Source organism: Varanus komodoensis, unplaced genomic scaffold, assembly GCF_004798865.1.
Source record: "Varanus komodoensis strain SLA01 unplaced genomic scaffold, ASM479886v1 scaffold5, whole genome shotgun sequence".
NCBI lineage: Eukaryota > Metazoa > Chordata > Lepidosauria > Squamata > Varanidae > Varanus > Varanus komodoensis.
The window spans coordinates 39,378,597-39,393,082 of record NW_025336087.1 but is presented as its reverse complement, the minus strand read 5'-3'; the positions used below and the strand labels follow the sequence as shown (position 1 = coordinate 39,393,082).

Below are 14,486 nucleotides of genomic sequence, written 5' to 3'. Positions count from 1 at the left end.
TCTGAGAAGTGTGAAATCTTCTCGTTCACACATTTGTTCTGATTTACACATTCCATTTCATGCATTCATCTGAAAAGTGTGGATCCGCTAAGTCAGTTCTGGTATTTACAAACATCAAATTAATCAAGCATTCCTAATTGCCAGATCATTCGCTTTGAAATAATGTCCTGAGATGTAGCTTTCCTGAAGCTGGGTCCTCCCATCCTGCAAAAGCTCTCTTCTGGTGGTTTCCTCTAGACTTAACAGTGTTTTTCTCATTCCTGCCTCCAGCATACCAACATGCTTCAATTTCAGAGGAAGAGGAAGAAATGGTCTAGAATTTATCTGATGCTAATTGGATGTGTCTATTACAAGTACCTGTTTTTTGAAGGAAGCCACACTTTAAATCCAAAATTCCTTTCTCAACTCCCTTTAAAGATGGCAGGCATACATGAACAAAAAGAATGTTCCCTTTATGACAATGAAAAAATAATATTTTGAAAAGAATACCTCTTTAAATATATATACTTAAAAATATCTATGCATTTGTACAGATCGATCTTGTATACTTCCTGAATTTTGCACTATGAAAACTGGGAGACTCAGTTCAAGCTACTAAATCTAGCAAATTGGTTCAAACAGAGAGGAAAAGCAAGGGTGAGACATTAAAATCTGCTTATTTCTTAAGCCACAGAGTGCTCAATAGAACACCAGATTACATGCCACAAGTTGACCGATGTAATTAATGTATTTAAAAAACACATTCTGTATTTTGTGTATGCACAAAACATTTTATAACACGAAGAGACACTTCACCCTTTTCATGGCAGCAAGAACATGTTTACTACCATGGGCAGGTACAGTAAATTAGCCACAGCCACCTACAGCCCACTCTTACAGATACTTGCCTGTTTCATACAGATATTTGCAACAAGAGACTAGGAGTACTGACAGGTACTTCACTGTTTGTCCCCTTGGCACCAGAGGCAGGAGACCTTGCACTCTCCAGAAGTTCTGCACCACAACTCCCATTATCACCATCATGTACTTATATCCCTCTCTGGTTTCCTTACAAGAGGAAAAAGCAGCTTATAGAGCTCCATTCGTTCCCTTATTTTTTTCTCCTAATCCTTTATCATCTGTCATGCTGGCTGGGGATCATGCAAGCTGTAGTCTTTAAGATTTAGAGGGCACCCAGCTGTATACCAGGGTGTTTGTTGCATGCACACTTTCTAGTTTGACATGAGGCACTCCATTTTTAGGCAAAATACAAAGTTGTGGTAGGTTGGAAACAGCAGAGGGAAACTAGACAATTATCTTACAATCCATCTTCATCACCATCATATTCTTCTGAAGACTAGTATTTCCTAATATTCAAATGGTCAACTTTGCCAACTGAATTTTCTTGTACAGTCACTTTTGTGTATGTGTCAATCATCTGATTAATGCATATATAATTAAACAGAACTGTGGGTGCCTATACCTGTTTCTTGAAAAATACAGAAAGGATTTGCTAGTATTTACCAAAAGTTTTGTACCCACAGAGAACCTCACGGAAACAGATCCAATGAATCAATACCTCCATAATGGCTAATTCTCATTAAAGACTCCAGTGAATGTGTGTTCTGTCTCAGATCCAAAACCAAAACAAAACAAGAAGCAAAGACCAATTGAAAAGAAATGGAACGGAAAATCTAAACTCACGCAACACAATCCAGCAGAAACGTTCCTCCATAAATCTGCAATGAACTTAATCGAAAGTTGTGCATAATTACTCACAATTTCTTTATAGATCAATAAAGAACAAAGATGGTATCCAAAGATGTTAACAAAGATGTGCACTCACATATGCCATTGCCGTAGAAATCAAACAATGTGGAGCTGCAACATTTGCAAATTAACTTAAATTGCTACTGGAGCTCCTTTTCACTATTCTATCTTCCTGTCTAATTACATCAAATGCTGAGCTGCATTTCAATGCTATGATCAGGATCCTACCACTGAAACATTCAGGATCAAATTCAGTGGGCTCATCATTGCACTGCCAGAACTCCTGGGGTTCCATTAGCAGCTGGATTGCTACCTGGTTCCCATACAACTCCAAATGCACTTCTTGGCAAATCCTGATGCACCAGCAGCCCCATGTGACTGAGAAGAGACAACGCACAGGCCTAGCCTCACATACTATCTTACGTGGTATTAGATGCCACTTAGGTCCAGAAAACACCAATGCTGTACATATGAAGTAATAGTATGGAGCAGGGACAGAAGTTTGAGCTGTCCTTGAAACCGAATGGTTCAAGCTCATAGGAGTGGCATGCGGTGCAACAAAATAGTAGAGATGGTGCAAATAATTTTGCACTGCTTTATCTAGTGTAAACTTACAATACTTAAACAAAATAATCTTTTCAAGACACATGACAGAATCCAGCCAATTCTGTCCAGATTCAAAACAGAGTGCAACGCAATTTTCAGTGCTGCCTCTTTTCTGTAGCCACTTTTACTCTCAGAAATATCTCCAGAAGTTTGTATCCTTTGCAGCAGATTTTAGGGGAGTGTAGCAGTATGATGGATGGGGGGGGGCAGTGAGTAATGACATCATGCTCTTTTCCTTTCTGTCGATGGAAGACTTCCATTGGTGAAGGAAATGAGTTGGTCCTGCCCATTGGTTGAGACACTGAGATGTTTGAAAGCACAGCACCACACGGTAACAACAAATGCAAGTCTCTCCATATGCTGTGTAAAGTGGCATCCCATTGCTATGCTTTTAGGTGCTTTTAGGTGTACACCTGACACATTCTAGACTTTAAAAATGAAATCTTAGCTAATTAATGCTCTGTTTCATCTCATTTTAAAAGCCATTGATCATTTCTGGACTCTTCTCCCTTTGTTTCTTGTATAACTGTGCTCTGTTGAAAATTGGAGTTGATTTAGTTCTTTAGCTTGAGTTTGGTCTTGCTCACACCTAGAGCAGTTAGACCTAGATCATGGACAAGCCAATGCATTGTGTTTCCAGGTCATTCAGATGATAATGTTTGCCTTGAACTATGAATACAATTACATTTTGTCCAATAAGGCAGAAGCATCAAGAGTCCATATTTCATCAATGACTCTCTTATTCTTCTTCAACAAATCTTTGCCTCTGTAGACCATTTCAGAGATCATTTTAAGCAGGGTGGAACATGGAGCATAATTGACTTGTGCTTCCTGTTACCAACATGCTACAGACAATCTATAGTTGCTAGTTCTCATTCACCCTCCAAACCAGGATTGCAAACCTGTTTCAGACAAGGGGATATGAACAGGGTTCTGCCATGGAAAAGACCTTCTTCCTAGTCACCATATCTCCAAAGAATAGGAGCAAATTTGATTTGGGATGACAGGGAAAACCAGAAAAAGGAAGTTGGTACTGAATTCTGACCCCAGCCATTCACTGATCGCATCCAAAACAGCTCAGACTCACCCACAAATGAACAAATAATGAAGAAGGGTCACACTCAATGACTGAGCATGTGCTTTGTACACAAAAAGTCCCAGGTTTAATCCTGGCAACTCCAGCTAGAAGGATAAAGTAGCAGATGATGGAAAACATCTCTCCCCAAGACTCCTAATAATATACCGGAAAAGACTAGGCTAGGTGGACCTATTGTCCATCTATAAAAAAGATCCTGTATGCCAAAAAGTTGGATTCAGATAGGAGCAGGACTCAATAACCAAAGAGTGAGCCATCACTGGATCCTTTGTACATGCTCTTTACTCTTTTCCCCTTGTTGCTTAACAAGGACATTTAGAAGAACTCTAACCATAAAAGGCTAAGGGCGCAAATGCTAATCTCTAATGGATGAGTTCCATCCCAGAAATTACTTTTAAAAAATCAATCCATACAGTGCAGGGACTTTGTTTGCCTGCTTCTCCGGTGCATTAGAGCTCTGTTTTGGCATTTTTGCAAAGCTTGTTGTAATCAGCCCTTTGTCCTCTTTGTTCATTTAAACAATGCAGCTTTTAACTAATTGGGTCATTGCTCAAGTCATAGCTCAAGTGAGCATGGTCTGGTGGCTCAGATATAGGATCCAGAAGAGACCACATCAAATCTCTACTCTACTGTGGACTTGCTGGGCATCCTTGAACAGGTTAACTTGCCTTAGAGAACTGTGGTGAGAATTAACCCAAGATGATTCAGAATGTTATTAAATTAGATTAGATTCGATTTTTTAAAAATGTGTACAGCAAGAAGTGGCATGCAAATGATTTGCAGCAACAGCCTTTCTGGAAGACAGATATCCTAGAAATTATTGACTCGACATGATAGAAATAAGTGATTTAGTTAAATGTTTCACCAGTGAAGGAATTTTTGCCTCTTCAGGCTTTAAAATCTGGGCTTAAATGTTTTAGTTCACCTGCCACAAGAGAATGCAAAACTCAAGTTCCCATATATAAATACTGGAAAGTGGTGTGTGTGTGAGTGTGTGCTGTGCTGTGCCGTGCTGTGCATAGATTCCTCAGAGAACAGGGTATATTTTAGAATTCCACTGTGTGGCTGTGAATCACTGCATTTTATTTTTAGACTCTTCTTTAAATAGCTCAAAACTGTTTGCAATTAATTTTCTGATCAATGTCTGGGGCTGTAATTTGAAGCTCCACACTTCAAACAGATTTTAAGATTTCGATATTAAAATTTCAACAAAGCTTGGTGATTTGATTTCTTTACAAAATGCACAGGCTGCCTTGAAAAGGAATACCCTTAATATTCACATATGCACACACGTGCGCAGGCATGCACAGCTACTTCACAAACACTTGCCATTCTGTCAACACAGTTATTTTAGCTTGGATCTCACATTAGCTTCAATTTCCTTTCAATTCCCTGTCCTCTCTTCCCCATGCAGCAATCCGTGTACCTCCAAGTGTCTCTGGAGGAGGGTGGGACAGGGCTGCTCCAAGAGCAGAGAGAGGCAGCGGGTTTGAGTGCCGTGAAATAGCTGCATTCTAGTTTTTTACCATTAGAATTATTCTCAGGAAGAGGCACTTGAGGGCTTTTCTGCCTCCGTTGCCAAAATAACTCGGTGTTCTGCTCTGCCTCTCTGTTTTGTTGAGGACTGGGCATTGTTGGGCCCAGGTTAGAGGATTCTGTGGTGGGTATGATCTGTGCAGGGTTTTTGGCAAGCCATGTTTCCCGGAAAGGCAGGGACAGAAACAGAACAGTGCCACAATAGCACTGAATGATGCTGGGACTGGAAGCCTGACAGGCTTGTCCGTGCTCTGGCTAGGACAACGCTCTTGTTGTTGCACTCTTGCAGATGGGCCGGCAATCATACAGAGGGGCTTCCTCACCAGGGATGGCTTGTTTTTTTGAACAAACCACCCTGCCGTGCCTGTGGGCTATTCTAGGGTCATTGCCACCCGTGGTGGGTTGTTGCTTGATCTGAAGGCAGAAGACATGACCCACCATTCATGAGCCCTACGATCCAGCAAGCCACACAGCATGAGTGGCCAAACTCCCTCTGAAACAGCCTCCAAAGTGCCCACATGGCCCTTGGGCACTGCTATCAGGAACTTTGCCCTGCCTGCAGCCATCCTTGCCAAAGCTGCTGGCAAGAATGGCACAGACCCCCCCTCAAGCCAGTGGCAAAGATGGCTGGGGTCAGTCAGCGTGAAAGGATTCTCCACATGCTTTTGACAGCAAAAAGCCTAACACGGCAACACTGGAAGGACAGATGGACCGCTGCAATGAAACAGTGGGCTGAGGACTTGATGAAGCTTTCAGTTCTTGAACGGGTGATTTTAGGCATAATTTATGAATGGAGAAATAGAGGGATATCTGAACTGCTGTTGTTGAAATCTAAGCATTATTCCTAGTAGTGGTATATTTTGCTATATATAGAATATGTGGGGACATGTAGTATACATGCGTTCATTGTAATAGATCCACTCAATAAATTCATGTATAAATCTAATATTTTACTTTATTTCTTTGGGTTTTTAATTTGTCTTTCTTTTTGGCTTTGATTTTGAGATTCACAAGAAATAAAAACCCAAGGAATACTTAAAAAGGGGAGGAGCCGGTGATCTATTCCATGGTGGTGTCCTGTGTTTGGGGCAGTGATGGAGAAGAGATTGGCCACCACTGCCTCCTCCAGCTTCCTACCCAAGAAGTTAGTTCTTGGGCAGAAGGTGAGAACTGCTGGGGGTGCCCAGCTAACTTAGTGGCAGCACAGCCTTGAGGTCAGGGCAGTGCCACCACTGGGTCAAGCGCTCTGCATTCTACCTTTCCTCTCAGTTCCTCTTGGAGTCCTGGGCAGGAACTGCACCACCTTGCTGCCTGATCTGCTCCATGGGCTCCGTCAGCCTCCCCTCCCCCCATCTTTCTTTTGTCCCTACAGGACAAATAGGAGCCCTGCCTTAGGATGCGATGAGTTCAGCTTACAGCCTAGACTGGGCCAAGGTGCATGGGACTACCCCTGCTAGGACTGGAAACTAAGCTCATTGTACTATGAGGACTATTTGGCAGCCACTGAGAGAAACAGAAACAGAGAGTTTTTCCTTTTCCTGGTGCCCCCTGGAATACCACCTGCAAGAATGAGGGGCTGAAGTACCCATTATGATCCAAATCACCTGTTGAGTGCATACATAGGTACTTTGCAACACAACCAGCCCACTGTGGCTTATTGCCGGAGTGAGCTGTCAGGTCATGTGATCCAACAAACAGCACATCATGACTGAGCCTTAAGTAGGAGTTTGACAAGGAGGGCTGGGGGCATAAAAATTGGGGCATTTAGGCTGGCTAGCCCTATGTCCACACTAGGGCCTTTTCTCTTAGAGGGCTGGAGAGTCATAGAAGGACTAACTGTGGTGATATTTTGCCTGTATATTGATGGTGCCGTGATTGAGGCTGGCTGCTTCAACATTTATATGTAAAATTTTCATTCAGATCGTGCTCGTCTAAACAGAGAAGCATTTCACAGCATCCACTGTAACTTTATGCAACAATCCTAAATATTCTGGATATCATATTTTTTGGATTTGTGTTGAAGCAATCATTTGAAGTTTTGTAAATCTGCCACTGAAGGTTATCCAGTCACAATGCATTTGCCAAACAATAAAGTTAGCAATAAAATTTGTTAAACTTAACAAAGGCAGAGATTGTCTTTGTGGTTTGAACTGTAAAGTTTGTAGCAGGTTTGTGATATGTATGTTTTAAGTCTCTTTATAATCCTTGCATATTACTGTGAAGTTTTGTTGATTATTTGACTTTTATCTGCAAGTGTTGTGCCATTGTTGCTATGTTTTATCCTTTGATTTTATTGTTGCAATGTTGTTATTTGCATGTAAAATATGCAGATCTTTCATCATCCATTATTTCTCTCAGGGAATGTGAGAAGGTAGGGAAGGACACAATTTTCTATTTCATCCAGGACAGCAAAGTTTCTTAAGCTGAACCTGGTGGAGACCCTTCTAAACAATGGGAGATGACCCAGGACAACACTAATGAGAAGAGGAATTTTATGTGGGAAGTGGCCTGTTCCGTTTGGGATGATTCTTGTTTCCTTCAGCAGGACTTTGTTCCACATTCTTCATGACACCACCTGTCTCTCAAAAAAGGCTTTTGGGGGGGTGCAGGTGATTGATTGACAGGGGAGGAGACAGAAAAGGAACTTGGTTGAACTTATCTTGGGATCCAAACCTTTTTTATCATTACATTCTATATTTAGTAAGCAAAATTATTCTGATAGAACTGTAAAATTCTTTTGTTTCTTAAAAATACGTATCTCCCTATTAAATCTATGCAGATCTAATCCAGGATTGCTTATTAAACATACTTCTCCTATTAAACTTGCATCTCACAATTAAATCCATGCAGATCTAATGAAAGAGTGCTTTTCCACACACACCAGATATTGCGGCACTAAACAAAGCTTTTTTCTATTATACTTTGTCAGTTTGATGTAACCAGCCCTAAGAATAATATATATAAAGGTGCCAATAAATAAATGAAATTGACATTGACACTCACATTTTGTTCATTGGAAAAACATTTAGCTGTGGCTTTAATTTTAGTTATAGAGTTAATTCATCATCAGAAATACATATACTGGATGCATGGGAGAATGGCTTGCAGAACAGCAGTTTTCTCAGTTTTTACTACAAAAAACTCCAGGACTAATCAATCAATAGCTTTTCCACCCTATCTATATGAAGTTGCTTTATATTGGAATGACAGGAGCTTCTGCAGTGGATTTAGAGATCTGGAAATGCGTGTCATTTTGGAATGTACAGTATTCAGGGTAATGGCCAACGGGGTGTGTGTATCTGTCTGAACATAAAGACACCACTGTTTTCATCATCACAAGCTCACAAAAATTAAACCTTAAGTAAAAGCAATAAATGTGCCAACAACAAATTGCCAATTATAAGCAGCAAAAGGAAAACATCATCTGGATTAATGTGTCCTTCCAGCTGGCTTAAGTTTGGGTCTAAAAGTACCACTTGGCTTCTTACCACAGGAGTCAATACAATATCTTCAGGCTGCTTGCAATACGGGAAAAGTGTATGGTCCCAGTTTATATGGCCTCCAACCCTAATCCTGCCACTTAGGATACATGTAAATTTACTCATTTCTAGTGATGATGAGCACCCTTAAATATACATGGTTGGCATCTGATCACACTGCTCATGTCAATTATGAATATATCCTTGCATTTACCACAGGTAATGATAATGAGAGATATTCAGCTTCTCTTCACTTAGGCTTCATGCAAACATTCAAACATTATTTTTGCAAATTGATTATTAAGATCTTTCTTCTTCTCTAAGATGATTTTAATGTATTTTAATATGCATCTCCCTCATTTACATCTATCTCAAATGTATCACATTTCAGATGTTTTGTCATGTCTTAACAAGTGATAGTCTAGTTAAATCCTTACAGAGCAATCGTACAAATATGTACATCAAAGTAGGGTTCACTAATATGGTTTACTCTTAGGTAAATGGCTACAAGACTGCAACCTTTCTTATTTAATGATTATATGTGCCAGTGTTAGTCTGCAAGCTTCTATGAAGTTACATGGTTATTTTATTTGTTGATGAATAGATTTGTTTTTAACCAGCGTTTTTTGAATTAGGATGCAGACAGCCTGTGGATACATCAGAATCAATCAATTCAGCAGGATGTATGCACACCTGCCTGTGTGTCCATGTTGGAATGCAAAATGTTTAAAAAATGTTTAATGTTTTTACCAAAAGAAAAAATGAACAAAATAGAGTGTCAACCACTTTTTTAAAAAAAAAAAAAAAGTATATGTTGGTCCTGGTGCTTGATAAGGCCTAGCAAATTCCCTTTCTATTCTGTATTTGAAAAAAATGATACATTCTCTCTCTCTCTCTCTCTCTCTCTCTCTCTCTCTCTCTCTCTCTCTCTGAGTGTGTGCGTGTGTGGTGGGTGAAATTATGGAATTCTTTGTCCTTGGTTTAGGTCTAGAGATCAGCGCCTAGTCAAACATAGCAACAGGTAGCCCTGTGTGAAGACACACATTTTTATCAAAATGTACATCTGTTCAGTAAAAGCACACTTCGTTTATCCACTGTGATGTGGATGGAGACCCACTGCCACACTGGATCTGCAAATGTGACTCCACGGCCATATTGGCAATGAGTGTGGAAGCCTGTTTCCACAAGTAGATATCCTTTGCCGGATTAAGGCGTCTATCTACACATATCATATTATCTGAAAATCTTGAATATGGTTTTTAATTTCACCCTACTGTAGATCTGTTAGGAACCACATTGCTATACATTTATACATCCTCTTTTTGGTACTGACCCTTACTAGTTAATAGTAATACCAACCTGTAGGCATTGGAAACAGATAAAGTTTGCTTGAACTAGAAAGTCAGTATTATAAGAACACAATGTGTTCATTTCACTCAGTGAATTCAAAGAACTAGAACAGTAATCATGATCAGCTTTTTCTTCCTCAGTTTGCCCTACACCTCAGTCATCGGCACATCACACAGTCCCTCTAACATCAAAAAATATCAAGACAGGCAAGTAAACGAACAGCTGAGATTGTCATGGGCTGATATCAGCCTTATCTCCCTTTGTGTTTTCTTTTAAAACACTGCCTACAAACACAGATACAAGATATTCCACCAAGATGACAAGAAAATATCTCCATTGTGAAGAATTATTGATAGCCTTCATGCAATTTACTTAGCAGACCAACTAAAGACAATGGAAAGGCAGTCCATGAATCCCTACAGTTAATGTGAAGGAAATTACTTCGTGTTTTTTTTTTAACCAACAACATATCATTATACTATCTTGTTAATAAACCTGTGAATACATCTTCTCTGCCAATGGCTAGGAGAGAGATAACGTTTCTGTTTTAGCCTTCCCTTATACTAAGGAAATACATCTCTCATACATCCCATCCAATATCAGATATAAAACACTATATCTATGTGACAACGTTTGTTCAAAAAGAAGGGGGAAAAAACCCAAACCAAGTAACATCTATTTAAAGACCCATTTTAGTGTGCTTTGATTTTATCTATTAAGCATGGTAGATTGGGAGAGGAATAGAAATCATGAATCGTATTTATTTAGCGTCATTCTGACCCTTTCTGACACTGATAAAGAGTTTACCATCTTCTGTACAGCATTTATACTATTCTATGGGGAAGGGGGCTCCCAAATCTACTTGATTAAATTATCACCAATAAAATTACAGCCCTTTTGATACTTAATAACGAATACAGTTTTTGGCATAGTGAATGCATTGTGTGGCATGGCAGTCTAATTATAATGAAAGATGCCCTAATATTTTATATTGGTACGTCATAGCTGCCCCATTCAGTGTATATTGCCTATATCCTGCTTTCTTATTTTGACATCAGTCCAAAAATGTAAACTGCATTTCTATCCTATGTGTGAATTCAACACTTACAGATGAAGTTTCAGAAATACTTAATAAAGATAATTTATTACTGAAGAAGAATACGTTTTGTTAAATACTGAAATTAGGAGTCCACCAATACAAAGATTTATTTTCCATCTGCTTGGTGCCACTCTTCTTATGTTGTGTTCTTAATAGGTCTTCAATGCTAGACTTAAATTTGATCTGAAATTTTATCTGTCAGTGGCATGTATCGTGCCATATTATTAAATTTCTTGTTTACTTTTCAGTACTTGGGGGATTGTGCAATAATCTCTAAAGCTCCTGCACTTCTGTTGTTTTCTTTGTGCCTACAGTGGCATCCATCACCCTTCTGAAGTACTGCCGTGAACCAAAGTGCTACATGTCAATATGCATGCTCCAAATATACAGTAACCATAAATAATGCAAACAGAAGTCATCCTATCATGGACGACCATTTATGCACTAGCTACGCTATCTTAACCGCACAGTATAAATACTGGGCAGGTGTCTGGAGTCAGAAGAATTTTGTGCACAACATTCTCTGAACTAGAATTTTAATCAGATAAAGACAGAGAGGAGTTAAAGTCCAGCAACAAGTCGCACGACTCTTTCGTTGTGAAGTAGCAGAAAATGTGTCCTGAAAGGCAGGAATGAATTGCTTATTTCACTTTACATGCCTTGGTCTTTTTGATACTGGGGAGAAAAAAAGAGGCTCTTACTAAACCACTTGTTGTAATTACCATCATTAAACAATCACAATGCTTTCCACATCTGCTAAAAGCACCCTTTTAAGGATAGATATTTAACAAGATATTTAAAATGAAAATATAACCAATAGAACTTAACTAGATGAAGATTAAGTGTCTGCAAACTACTGCACTAATTGAAACACTGCATTTTTCATTTGAAATCATCAAGCCTATTTTGAATAACTTATATTAAATATAACTTACTTCTGCTTAAGCACTTAAGATACAGCAAATTAATGTTGCTAAAAATCTGTTCAGTAAGGGGACTAAGCATTTCTTGTCAATACCATAATTCTTCAGCCAAGTAGTTTGATACACACTGAAAACTCTCTGGCCACAAAATATACCTCAGCTTTAAGCCTCTCCATCCATCTGGTCAGAATGTGCATTAAGAACCCTGAAGTGTGCCTTAGCCATATTAACCTTAAAATATGCATGGATTTTTACACTGCACCTAAACTACCAATGTACAGAAACGAAACACTGCTAAAGTGACTGAAAGGCTGTTATGTAAAACAAGACTGCATTTTGTCTGTACCACTTAAAGAAAGCATATTTCTGTTTGCAAAATAAGACAAATTCTGAAAGCTCTGCTTTTGCCCACCGAAGTCTACGTATGTAAATAAAATAGACTCTCTCTCTCTCTCTCTCTCACTCACACACACACACACACACACACTCCATTAGAGAGAACTGAAGCTTGAAATATGGCGATGGATAAACACAGGTTCATCTCACATAAAGGTGTTACTCTTACTTTGCCTATTATAGGATGCACCAGGCACACTAGAAATATGTGCAGAATACATCCACTATTCCAGAAGAGAAAAGCAAAGTCTTTTGTTTGAGAAATATTTTTAGCACTGTTTTAAATCATATTAACTTCCAACGAGTCAGCATGCATGTTTCTTTAATTAAAACAAATTAACATGGATTTCTGACATTGTCTTTCTGCACTTAATAGTCTTCACAAGACTCACAGAAATTAAATGCTCAAACAGAAAGCTTCCCAGCTGCCGAAACAAGGAAAGATGGTTTTCATTGATTAAAAAAGCAGAATGGGAAAGAAAGCAGACCAACCTTCACAATGTACATCACTCCAGGTCCCAGCATCTTCTCATTTGAATGCAGCCACCCTTGGGAGACTTTGTTGGCGAGGCTCCTACCCTGATTCCAGTCTTCACCTCCCAGGTGCATTTCCTCTGACCATGTTTTTTTACCCATATTCATTTTGCTCTTGTCCTGCTGAGAAGACGGCGTACCAGAGACAAGGTTACATGTGTTGTCTGAAGCCTCTGCTGCTGAGCTGCACTGCAACTTGGAGACAGCAAGCTCCTTCACTGCAGAGGAAAGGTTCTTGATCCCCAAAAGGCTGCCAGTGTGGGAGAGTTTCAAGAGGGGCACTTTATGCATGAGGGTGCAAAGGGCAGGGGATCCATCTTGGTCCTTCTGGAGAATCTCAGGCGAGACCAGGTATGGTGACGGCGTAGGAGTTGTACCAATTGAGGAGACCTTGCTGTTCATGGACAGAGTATGGATAAGATCATCAACCGATGTCACTGAATCATTCCTGAAGCGGTTATACTTGGTACGTTGAAGCATGCCCTTCTATCTGGAACCCTGCATATGTTCTGGCAAGCCAACCAACTCCTGTGCTAACATAGCAGGCAATTCAGAATGTCAAAGATGATCAGTTATGGGGGAAGATATTGTTTTTAAAGAGAGATTCAAAGGAATTTTGTTTCAGGTTCCATGGTTAGGTTAGGTGAAGCGTAGTTTTCTGTGTAAGAGAAAGATCCCAGTCCTGCTCAGAGCTGCCAAGTCTCTCACAGCAAAAGCATGACTCACACAAATGAGAAGGACCCTTTTCAACAAAAGGCTCAGTGAACGCGGCAAATCACTTCCTGTAGGGGGGAAAAATCCACCCACTTACAGCACACCACCACCAATCAATTCTCAAATTTCCTTTTCCTATCTTAAGCAGATATTTTATTCACAGTTTTTCTTTCTATCTCCCCCCTTTTTTGCAGCCGGAGGTGCCTGCAATAGCTGAAAGTAACTACCTTAACTGCTCACATGAACATACACACGCACGCGCACACACACACACACACACAACTATTTCTACCCTAAATCTGCCATGGGGAGGCAGGAGAAAGACAAAAACATTGTGATTAATAAAATTCAGACAAGTGCAATCATACTTGGAAAGGCTTTCAGACTACTAAAATACACCGTATGCATTTAAAAATGCCATGTAGGGAGATAAATGTGTAAAGAACTAGTTTGGTTTCTCTGTCTATCTGTCTGTCTTTCAGGAAAGCTGAACATCCTCATCATAATCACCACTTTGCCATTTTTTTCTCTGAACTTATGATGCCTTTGTACTTCTCCTTTCTCCACTAACAAAGTTTTTTATTTTAATGTACATTATATGAAGAACTTACAGCTGGGGAAACAACAAAACTTTTTTGGTTTATGACAATAAGTAGAAACTCCTGAAACAATGTCCTTTTCAGTCCTAATAGTCCACAGCAAAAGAGATTCTAAGTTCAGGGCTTCATTATTGATGGAAAGCCTAACAGTTAACTAATACAAAAAGAGCTATCAAGTACTCGAGGCAATGTGCTGGTCACTTTCAAAAAAATGAAGATAAATCTACTAATAAATCTTAGATCAGTAATAATCACAAAATACACCTAAACACCCTGATATGAAGATATAGCAACTAATACACCAACAATAAAAAATACATGTTATCTTTTTTTGCAAGCATGCAAAATGTTATATTCATAGAGAAATCTAATTATATACTAAATGCCTGCAATCTACATATGCTG

General features: G+C 39.4%; 1 protein-coding gene across 1 annotated transcript in view; it reads right to left on the bottom strand.

The window, feature by feature from the left end:
• Positions 1 to 13,574, bottom strand: part of SHC3 (SHC adaptor protein 3) — a 44,785-nt gene extending 31,211 nt beyond the window's left edge. Inside the window, exon 1 of the mRNA XM_044446529.1 lies at positions 12,727 to 13,574. Within this exon, the coding sequence (XP_044302464.1) occupies positions 12,727 to 13,248 (522 nt within the window). The 5' untranslated portion in view covers positions 13,249 to 13,574. The remainder of the gene's footprint in view (positions 1 to 12,726) is intronic.
• Positions 13,575 to 14,486: the final 912 nt, after the last annotated feature.